Below are 12,032 nucleotides of genomic sequence, written 5' to 3'. Positions count from 1 at the left end.
ATTAAATGAATAAAAACGAGAAACTAATTTAAAATAAAATAAAATTATATAAAACTTTGAAAAATAAGATGTCTTATTTCTAGTGGAAGTTTATTAAACAGATTTAACTTTTTCGGTTCAACTAAAATTGATCAACTAAAATCGAATACACGGTCTACAAGTATATTTTTATTCAATTTTTATTGATCGATAAAAATCGTTAAGTAAAATCGCCTGGTGAGAACCGCGCTGTACTGTTACAACCGTTTTGCCGCGGTTGAATCAGAACGGCCGATTTTTTGCTGTAGGTTTAATACGTAGTATGTGCTGCATAAATGCAGCGCCAGTCGCAAATCGCATGTAATAGCACCTTTACTTTGTAGCGAAAAATCTTGTCAATGTCTGTCAAAATAATGTGATTTTGTTTATTTTTTTGGCGATATTTCACATTGAGAAATATTTTATATATTTAAGAAGGAGCTAAAATGGATAGGTTTAAGTATGTCACACCAGTACTCATGGAGAACGAAAATACCCTGGCATGCGAAAATAATGTCCGCTTATACGACGGAGACGTAAAAACACATTTTGAAGGAGGCGAACTTATAATAACCACCCATAGATTACTGTGGGGCCCGCCAGGGGCCATTGCTAAAGGACAAACTTGTCTCGGATTGACTCATGAAATCATTGTCTATATTGAAGAAGAAACTCCTGGTCCATTTAATTTCAGAAGATCTAGAAAAGTCCTTTTGTATTTAGCAGAGCATTCTGATCCAGATGCAGAAAAACCTGTCCCTTATAGCACATACAATTATGTGAAACTGTCGTTCAGAGAAGGCTATAGTAATGATGTAGTAGGTATTTTAAATAAATGTGTCCAACTAAAGCGAGAGAGTTTTGTAGTCATTTCTCAATCAGATGAAAATAATAAAAAAGATAGTAGACCCCAAATTAAACTAAGAAGTGGAATTGTAGGTATCGAAAGGGGATTACAAGAAAAACAGAAGGCTACAGATGATAGTCTTACTGAAGCATTTCAGGATTTGGATAAATTGATGAGTTTAGCAAAGGATATGGTTAGATTATCAAGAGTTATTTCCACTAAAATTAAGGTAGGTTTCATATAATTATTTACATTCACATTTTGGTCGTAATTGCAAAGTATCCTCCTTACTATTAAAGATAGAATCTTGAAAACATTTAATGCTTTACCATGAAACATTTAATGCTCCAAATAAAAATGAGCTCATTTTATTTGTTGATATAGATTAAAGATAAAAAGTAGAGGTGTCACTCTGTCAAAAAATGTACATGTAATTCCAAACCCTTGTTTATTCTCTGGAATTCCAATGACTCCCAAAGAATACCAATAACTGTCCATGAATACCAATGAATTCCAAAGACTGTCAATGAATTTCAGTAACTGCCAATACATTTTCATAAATTTTGATGACTGCCAAGCAGTTCCAGTTATTGTTAATAGTGTCGAGGATGCCTATTTACTGCAAATATCTCCAAAGCAATCAAAGATGTGATTTTTTAATTTTTTTAAATTTAGGTAACAAGATTGCATGATAATTTAAGGGTATTTTAGATTGAAATAAAGTGAAATATATTATTCATATTAATTATTACCTAATATAAATGTTTTAAAAGGTTAGAATTTAAGGTTAGACTGTAAAGTTTTTTTATAATTAATTTTCACAAGGCTGTAAGATTTTTTAAAATTTGGTAATCATAATAACAAATTTTGTTCTATTACGTTAAAATATTTTCATTCCTTCAATGATACAAAATAGTATATCCGTTGTGTTCTATTAAAAAAGTGAAATGTGTTACCATTTTTCATGAAAAGTGGCAATATTGCAAGGCTGTTAATTTTAGGGTGATAAAATAAGACCTGGTACCACTGTGATAATATTTTAAGCAAATCCTACCTCCAGTCTTCTAGATACACCAAACCTACTAGCAACCTTGATACACCCTGTATAGCATAACTTTGATCACAAATGAATTACAATTACAATTTTTTTAACTTCTTATATGCTAAATGTATGCTTAATTTTTCTTGCCTCTTAAGTTTAAAAGGGTAATTTCCTAGTAATTTTAAAGGTCCATAAAAAATATATTTATTTTCAACATTTTGAATACCAGTAATTGCCGGCCAAACATATTCATTGAGTTCCTGTTTTAAGAATTTAATTTCATTATTATCACCTGTTTTTAATATCCTGCCTATATACCAAGCTATTTTGTAGTAGACACAATATTATTGCTGTAATTCAATTGACAGTATTTTGGTTTTTTTATTTTTATGTCTGAGGATCATTCTGCTCAAGGTCTGAAAAACTCTCCTTTTGTATATCACTCAATAATTCAACATCAAAATTTGAGTCAAAATTACTTGATTCATTGCTGCTCCTACTTTCTAGACTTAAGCCATATTTTAGCGAGTAAGCGGTTTTAAGCGGCTTTAAGTGTCTTTAAGACATCTCATTCGAGCGATCAAGTCATGACGTCACCGTATAAGGCGCTTTAAGCGTTTGTTAGCGGTCTCCCGAGACCGCTAACAAACATTGTAAGACATTGTAAGGCAACCCAGTAAGACGCTTACTCGCTAAAATATGGCTTTAGTGTCCCTTGTTTTTTTTTGACAATGCAAGAAGATTTATTACTTGATTTGGGATTTTTTTTTTCTGCTACTTAAACCTTTGCATAGAACCGTCAACATTGAATGTCACTCTGTTTTTGGAAAAAATACCAACACAATGTGCTTTTCCGAACTAGTTTCTCCATATTGATAATCTGTATTTGTAGAAAAGATTTATATCATAAAAGATCAATATATAAAGCATTATAATCACCTTTAATTCTAATATTAAGTCTGCTCATGTCATTCATAAGTTCTGCATCTTCTATATCTTTTATGTCTTCCATGTTAGGATTTTCTGCTGTACTTATATCACCTGTTTGCATCTCAATATTTAATAGTACATCATCTGTAAATTCACGAGTTGTTTAGACCAAAACAGTTTCAACTGCATTAATCATCATGTCAAGATTAATTTCACACCATATGCATCACCGAGACATGGTTGAGGCCAGAGATATCTAGTGGTGAAATATTTCCAAAGACTTATGATGTTTACCGGTCGGACCGAAAATTTGAATCCGTTATTGCTACACGTGGTAGCGGAATTCTCTGTGGAGTTTCTAAAAACATTGTGTCTGAAAAAATTAGTTTGTCTGATTTTTGCAACAGTAATGCACCCTCTATCGATGTTGTTGGCTGTAAATTTACTATTAGGTTACAGATATTTTACATGATTGTTTTATACATCTCACCATCTATCACATCTGTAATTTTCGAGCAATTTCTGGATCAGTTTACACTTTTAATATCAAAGCTAAACCCATAATGTAATAATAGTGTCAAAAGTCTATTGCTGTGAATAATTTTGCTAACACTTTTAATCTTGTTCAGAGTAATCACATCCTAAACTATAATAACAGACTATTGAATCTTGTTTTATCTAACTTCACCTGTACTGTTTCGCGTAGTGACGTGCCTTTTGTCTTGGAGGATTTGCATCACCCTGCACTGGAAATTGATTTTACTGTCTCAGGCCAACGTGTCCATAATTTTCAGCTTAATAAAAACTTATCTCATTCTTTTAACTTTAGAAAGCCAACTTCCATCTATTATTATTATTATTTAACATTAATCACTTTTTTTATTAGAATTTTGATTAATTTTTCATTTAAATGTAACTTCTTTATATGCAACCTCTCTGTATATACAATTTTAAAACATTAAGCATTTTTTCATTTCATAAATTCCAAGTACATTCTTTTTTGAAAACTAAAATTTGTGGATACATGCATTTAAATTTATTTTTAGGAGAGACAAGGGGATATAACAGAAGATGAGACAGTAAGATTTAAATCATATCTTCTGAGTTTGGGTATAGATGATCCAGTTACAAGAGATTCATATAAATCAAATAGTCAATATTATAAAGGTCTAGCAAAGGAAATATGCGATTTTTTAGTTACTCATATTGAAGAAATGGGTGGGATGATAGGAATGACGGACGTATATTGTAGGATAAATAGAGCAAGAGGTATGCATTTTTAAATTTTATGTTTGTAAATTAATGTTCATTCTGACATTGACAAATATTTCGCCTATAATAAATTTTCAATATTTAATTAAATTCATTTAACATTAAAATCTGAATTTATTAATATGTTTGTTATCATTTATTATTAATAGTTTTTTTAAATTACATTACCAAAGACTCTAGTATAAAATTTACTCTTGGTCAGCTTCCTTTTGCTTAGTCAGATAAACTAGATTTTTATATTTTTTTTACAATTTGTTTAGATCTATAATTTTTTAAACATATCCTTCTAGGGCTGGTATTGTTATCTCCGGAAGATATTTTGAATGCCTGCAAAATAATGGAAGAACTAAATATGCCCCTGAAGTTGTACCAGTTTAGTTCAGGCGTTATGGTTTTACAACTTAAAAGCTTGGACAGTGAAAGCATTGCAGAAGCTACATTTATTTTGGTAAGTGTAGTACTTTCACACAATGTGAATTTCATACAATTCTATACATTATGTTACGTAAAAAAGAAAAATAGTTTATTACCAGGAGTTACAAGGGTCACTTAATTTTACTATTCATATCTGTACTTAGTCTTTGTGTATTCCCGGTTATGAAATCTAATACTATAGTTATAATAGAAGTTAGTAAAATAGAGAAATTGCTAGATCCGTTCCTACCCCCAGAGGCAGTCAGCGAAAATAGGGATAAAATGCTGGATGGATAACTCTGACCTCAAAAAGAGATTTAATACGCCACTGGATTCTACACAAAAAAATCTACACACATCAGTTTTTGATATATCTGACAATAACAGTTATTACAGGGGATGACTGAAAATGAAATTTTTTTAAAATTACCTTGTAGCACAAAATCTATTGGCAAATTTGATTAGTGTATTTTAAGTTTCATTAAAAAGTAGCACGGTGTGACGAAAACAGCATCTCTCTGTCTCTTTTCATAAGCGAGAAACCTCAAAATACATACAAAGATGGGAAGCCTTGTACATATGATTTTGTTCTATTCAATTTCTCTCCTTTTACATGATAACAAGTTACTTTTTTGTTTATATATTATTTATTTTAGGTTGAAGATAACGGTTCTCTATCCTCAGAAGAACTGTCTCAAAAGCTGGGAATTTCAGTTACGTTAGCAAAAGAACGTCTTTTAACATCAGAAAAATTTGGCAAGATTTGTAGGGACGATTCAATAGAAGGACTAAGATTTTATCCAAATCTTCTACTGACTAGAGAATAATAAGTTATATATCTTATGGTCTAAAACTATGCAATGATATACTTTAGTTAGATGTTATTGCTAACAGCACAACAATGGCGTATGTGCTTTATTTAGTCTAAATTACAATAAAACCATGTATTTGGTTTAGTACGATTTATTTATTTACGTGATAAGAATTGTAATATAATACCTGAAATTATCTGTACATAATATAGTTTAAGAAAATCATTATTAATATAATAATATTTAAATAATAATGTGAATTTATTTACAATGAATACAAAAAACAGTATATAAAAAGCAGTCTTAGGTATATGAGGAACATTAAAGATAACAGCTTATTTAAAAAATATTTACAAGTATATTCTTTATTTTTAGTCAACCCACCAAGAAATAATTATTACAATATTTTTCTACAAGTGGCATTAAAATTATGTGCAAAAAATGCATTATGTAAAACAACATAAAATGATGAATCCATTAATGTGAATAAAAAGGCACAGTTTTATTTTAAATAAAAATGGTGTGGTTTTGGTATTTTCGAAAATGAATAAACAATATATTAACATTGAATAAACAGTAGTGACAATTGAATAAACAGTATATTGACATTTTTTTCGCAAGTATGTTTTAATTAACTTGAAATTTCAAATTTAATTATTCGACGCACAATTATTGTTGTCAATTTTTCATCCAAACCACCCATAAATACAGATATTTGTTACCAATTTACATGAGAACAAACATGATTTATTTTTAGTCAGTACAGTTTTACAAGTTTTTGAAACTGCTACATTCTATGAGTGTAATTGATTAATTGTAAAGTTTATTTAATAATTTCATAAATCCTAAGCTTAGCGATTTTTTTCACTTCTTCTAAAGCAACTTCAATCTCGGTGTTTTTATCATTTAGCATCCTCGATTCGATTGTTTCGCATATATTGTCGATATTCTCATCTTTGGAACACAAGATAAATGGAAATCCAAATTTTTCCTTATAGTTTTTGCTCAGCTGTTTTAGTCTTTTTTTGTCTTCGAAACGGATGTTGGTTGGAGCTGCGTTGACTATCTTTTGGTGTGTATTGAACTCGAGCATAGAGTTGCTGAAACCTGCCAGTTTGCTTACGCTATCCGGATATAATTGAAGAATTTTTTCTTTTTCTGTAAGTAAATATAATATCTTAAATTATTTTCAAAATATAGTTTTGTATAATATAACAACGCACGTAAGGTTTCTTTATTCCTTTAGATTTTGAGCCTTAATATTATAATTGATAATAAAATTTCTTATAACTACACTATCCAATGCTATATGCCAGCAAACAAAATTAAAAATAATACTTCAAAAAAAAAACACCTCTTATAGTAGTTACCATTTAATTTCTAATTTATTTTTATAAGGTATATGTACTAAAACTAAAATAAAAGTATAAAATTATTACATTCAAAAATTATAAAACTGCAATTACGAGCACTTATGTGTACAGACATTACAAAACAAAGTTAAAACTTGATTGAAAGTACTCCTCAAATGAATAGAAGGCATTAATTAAAAGGTAGTTTTTTACTTGCCCTTTGAAATATAATAGGTCAGGAGCTTTAATACCTGTTGGAATACAATTAGAAGACTTTGTGGCTAAATACTTGGTTCCGTTTCTGGACCTTTCAAGTCAGTTAAAACCTGGCACAAGATCTCTACAGTTTCTAGTTGGATAGTTGTGGAAGTGTTCATGAGTTTTTATGGACATGCACTGTAGAATGTAAATAGATGGTATAGTGTCAAGATTTTAAGCCTTTTAAATGATTGCCTGCAATCTTCACGATACCAGTCCAGTCAGGATATGAATGCATTTTCTCTGCCGCTCAAACGCCTTGTTTATATGGCAAGAATGGCTCCATGACAAAATAGCATAAGTTAGATGAGAGTGAAAATTGCTATGGTAAGCTGTAACGAGGGTTTGCAAAGTTCTAAATAAAAATAGCTGACTGGACAGTGTTTTTGAAAGCTTAACGAAATGCTGTTCTCATGTTAATCCCGAAGTAGTAAATCGAGGTAGACACCAAGAAATTTAGCCTCCTTTGCACAATTTTAAAGAATTGGTATTATGTCTTAAGGTAAAGTTAAGTCTTTGAGTTTTTGAAGTGTTAAGGGAAAGACTATTGGCCAAAAACCACTGAAGAAGGTTGTTTTCGGAGGTCTGAAAGTCCATGTCATCAATATATGAAGGATGTTAACTTCGGTAGTAAGTCAGCAAACAAAACGATGCTTACTGATTCGTAAAAAGGCCAAGTCATTGATAAAAATAAGAAATTTAGAATTACATTTTAAAAAACGCATTAAAGGACATATTAATCTGTTTGTATAGCTTTATAAGTGTTTTTGTTACCACAGAAGTAAATTACAGCCTTTTTGTTAAATTTATTACTTTTTATTTATTGTGGTAATAAATTTTACAATTTAATTCCAATAGAATCGATAAATTTTATGAAAGTAGTATTTATAGGCTTTTTAAGTTGCTTTTAGACTTAAAGTGTTAATTTTAAGATTCTTTTTGGGTATGTATTTAATAGCTGATTGATTATACCTATAGTGAATCAAAATCCAGTAGTAAAGTGACTTTAAATAACCTTTTGTGCAAAGCCTTATAGGTTTACTGTGAACGATTTTTAAAAAGTTCTTAGTTCATAAATGTACTTTATACTCCACCCCATATTAGAACTCTACCCGAGCTTAATAGATATTAGAGCATTATCTTAAAGTTGTGAAATTATTTTAATATTTTTAATGGTTTAAATGTGTAGATTAGACTTCTCAGTTTAATCTACAAATTGTAGTTTAAACTTTTTACAGGTTTAATTGCAAACTGCAATCGATTTGTAGATCTAGGTATTTTATATCGTGTACTTTAATTGCTAATTTAAAAGACAATTTATTTTGTTTTAAAGGTATTAAGTGTAAGCAAATTGAATATTATAATTTGCTGTTCTGCTAGTCGCGGCTATAACATAGGCTATAACTGAGAGAAAAACTAAATTGAATCTCCTAATTTTATATTTTTTTTAAATGACCTGATTGTCCTAATTTTTTGACCCTTTTCAGAGACTTTCGCAATATTACCGGCTATAGGGTGATAGTTCAAATTCCTTGAATGCTTTTTTAAAAATGTAAAAAAAAACATTTGTAAACATGTGCGATATATTGTATAAGTTTAAATTTAATTTTTGTTTAGTTCAGTATAACTTTAGTTTTAATTTTGTCATAAACCAAGTCTTGCATTGATTTTTAAGTTAATTGTTTTTTTTTGTAACTGGCTTTAGAAATATTGAGTTGGCAACTTTATTTTAAATTTAATTTGTCATTTATATAAATATTTTTAGCTATATAGGTACTTGCGTATATGTCAACTTCGATTAAAATTTTTGATATTATTGCAGCTTTGTTTTTACGTTCATTTGTTGCTTAATTTATTATTTGCCAATTATATTTTTTTATTTTGACATTTTTGTTCTTTTAATCAGTGTGTCAATTCTTTTTCTTAAAGTTTTGTATGCATTTTTGGCCAGAACGTTCTGAGGGTTTTTATTTATGAATATTATTTAAATTAATTCAACATGTCTTATGCAATTTTTTCTTAGATCCATTCGTTGTATATATGTACATATACAACGCTTAGTTAATTTTTTTTAAATACCGTGGATGGATTTCTTGATTATATTTTTTTTTAAAAAGACCTCAATGCGCTTTTGCAACTTACAGTAACAGGTTTTCGACCTAATTCATAAATCATGAATAATGCTAACGACTTAACGATATATATTGCAAAGAATGCCTTCAAATCTATTCGCAGTTTACTTAAATAGATGAAGTTTTCAATGATTTAGAAAATTTAACGTTTTTTATGTATTGATTCTTGCTGTCAAACCATATTGAGTAAAATAATAATTTCATATTGTGATCATTTAGATCACTGTAACAAAGCAAATAATTTTTTAGTTTTTAATTACCATGTGTAAAATCGAACTTTACTTGTTCTGCAAGTGATAATACCCAATCGGATTCATTGTCACAAGAACGGTTGTTTCTGAGGGATTATCTAATGGGGTCATCTCCGTACATACATCTTTGTCTTTTTTTATTCACTAACATAATTAAGTCAATCTTACTTGTTTTATGACCTTATATATATATTTTTTTTGTAGCCTGGAAAGTTTTAGTATATTGGAGGCCGATTCATATTTCCTGCAATAATTGATGATGAATTAACTGTTTATTTTTAAATTTGAATATTAAAACAAAACTGTAGTTATATGTGTGCCTTTAACTTGTTCAATGTTTTTTATTACATAAGGAAAACACATTTCCAGAATATTTCTTACACTTTGTGTTCAAATGAAATTTTATTAATAAGATTGAGAACAACTAGCCTCCATAGATAGCAAAAACTGATAAGTAGATTGGTAGTTATGTGGAATATATTTTACCGGACATCTATATTAATTTCACTTTGTGCTTTTCTTCACTGGAACAAAGAAAAAAAGCAGCAATACATTATATCAAAGAAGATATTTATTAACAGGCGTAATACTTTAAATACAATAATTTTATTTGTGCATGGAACTATGTATTAGTACCAAAAGATCTACCAGGCCATTGAGGCATTTTAGAAAAGCATGTTGATGTATTAATTTGCGACAGGATATTGCGAATTCATAGGACTTTTTCTCGATGTTTGATCATGATGAGGTTTTCTTGGTTTTATTCATTTTATAATTCATAAACAAATATTATATAGATATCAAAAGAAACATGTTTTAAAGTAATTGTATGAATTATTTAAATTATTTTTTGAAGTCAACCTTATGATTAAACTAGGATTAAATTAATCGGAATAGAGCTTTATATAGAAAAATTTATGATAAATTTGTGTTAAATTTTGACTGTTCTCCTTCTATTTTATAGCGGTGAGTTTTAGCAAGTCGAATCACTAATGACAGTAATTTTAATTATAAAGTTATAATCAAAAGCACAAGTTCTTATAGAGTAGTTCTTGAGTAGGAAATTGAACTCCTATTTACACAAAAACGCTTTATGTACTACTTTATGCATTATGTAATAAGGTCGAAAAGGTTTAAGAATATTTTGTTATTTAAAAATTAATTCTAGAGACGAAAAACCTACTATGCTTATACCCTTTACGTTATTAAAAATTAGGTTATTTTTTACTACAGTTTAATCATGCTCCTAATACAATTCCATTCGGAACATTCACTGAATGTTTGACATTTATTCTAGGGAATTTCAGGACTTTACTGGCTTATGTTAATAAAGCTCTGAAATATACATATATTCTTATTTACAGACCACATTTTCGTATATTTATAATATTGGGAAGAGATTTATTCTGCAGATATGATAGCAATAATGTATAATTCAGATTTAAGATAGCAAACCACGCCTATATAGCATAACGGTAAGATTTCTGAATGTATGATTAATTAACTTAAAAAAAAACATACCAGAAACATTTCCTTAACATATAACATATAATCTAGCATTGGCGGTAGAACTTTGGTAACGTTGCTTAGTAGCTAATGAGGTCTATTCTAGGAAGTATAGACTTAGTGTACATATTAGTATTTATAATTTATATTCTAATACATTTTTAAAATTATTATTTTAAATGAAACTTACCACTTAATTTAAGCCCATCTAAATATTGAAATATTGCTTTAACCACATCTTCAACATCTCCAAATGGCCTATTTTTTAAAATGCCAATTCCGGCTGCCAAACAATGCTCCACTATATTGCCGAATATTTTAATAAAACGTTCACTTTCTAAATTATTTACTTCTGGAATCGACAGATATTGTGCCCACATAATGTTTAATGTATTCGTTTATTCGTTAGAAATTTACTCGCATTCAATATTGATGTCCACCAAGTTGTTATAAACACTGAAGTATAGCGTGCCAAACACGCTGGTTTTATACAAAGGTTATCAAAGAAATAACCCAAGCTACTTTTAAAATAATTACGACAATATTTTTAAAATGATGTATTTTTCTCTTAATGTAAACAAATTATTGAATTTTATACCTGCAGGCTTCAAAAATGTATCTTAGGTAGTATTTATGATTGTTTATCACTATCTATATAATCTCTCAGATATGACGATCATTTATTATGGTATATGCATATTTATCAGTGGGTAGGTCAGTAAACCCAATACCTTTTAAAGATTATAGGAATTAATTTGCAAAAGGCCTAAATTACAAGAGATATTAACATTTTGTTATTCGTTTTTTTTGCGTATTGTTCCGTAGTTCTTATTAAGGCTTATTTAGTTCTTGAGAAAATTGTGGCATTGTTAAATTAACACATGAATCCTCCATCGTTCATATGGTTTGTTATATGATGTTTACCTATTTAAACCATAATATTTTATTTAATCATTTACTTAAATTAAGTTAGTGTTTTTAAAAAGTTACCCAGAAGTTTGTATTGTTGCGTTTTAAGAAAACCCGCTAAGAAAGACTTGATCAGTCAGACTAATACACATTTCAGTCTGTACGTTAAAAAAAGGAGACTGAAATTATATTAGAAGATTAAAATATTTTCAAGACGCAGCAATGATGTATTTTATACTATTATACTTATATACAAGCCGACAATTTGAAAACTCACAATGGTTATAAC

The 12,032-nt window shown here is 29.0% G+C and overlaps 2 protein-coding genes across 2 annotated transcripts; one reads left to right on the top strand and one right to left on the bottom strand.

Moving 5' to 3' along the window:
* Positions 1 to 385: 385 nt before the first annotated feature.
* Positions 386 to 5,589, top strand: LOC126741306 (vacuolar protein-sorting-associated protein 36). Its single transcript, XM_050447699.1, has 4 exons — positions 386 to 1,094; positions 3,884 to 4,106; positions 4,400 to 4,557; positions 5,180 to 5,589. The coding sequence occupies exons 1-4, from the start codon at positions 465 to 467 to the stop codon at positions 5,348 to 5,350; spliced, it is 1,182 nt and encodes a 393-aa protein (XP_050303656.1). The 5' UTR covers positions 386 to 464; the 3' UTR covers positions 5,351 to 5,589.
* Positions 5,590 to 5,670: 81 nt separating this feature from the next.
* Positions 5,671 to 11,394, bottom strand: LOC126741307 (2-oxo-4-hydroxy-4-carboxy-5-ureidoimidazoline decarboxylase-like). Its single transcript, XM_050447700.1, has 2 exons — positions 11,025 to 11,394; positions 5,671 to 6,493 (listed from the first exon to the last, which is right to left on the bottom strand). The coding sequence occupies exons 1-2, from the start codon at positions 11,212 to 11,214 to the stop codon at positions 6,159 to 6,161; spliced, it is 525 nt and encodes a 174-aa protein (XP_050303657.1). The 5' UTR covers positions 11,215 to 11,394; the 3' UTR covers positions 5,671 to 6,158.
* Positions 11,395 to 12,032: the final 638 nt, after the last annotated feature.

Source organism: Anthonomus grandis, chromosome 10 (genome assembly GCF_022605725.1).
Source record: "Anthonomus grandis grandis chromosome 10, icAntGran1.3, whole genome shotgun sequence".
NCBI lineage: Eukaryota > Metazoa > Arthropoda > Insecta > Coleoptera > Curculionidae > Anthonomus > Anthonomus grandis.
The sequence above is the reverse complement of the archived record's forward strand: the minus strand, read 5'-3'. Positions and strand labels throughout refer to the sequence as shown.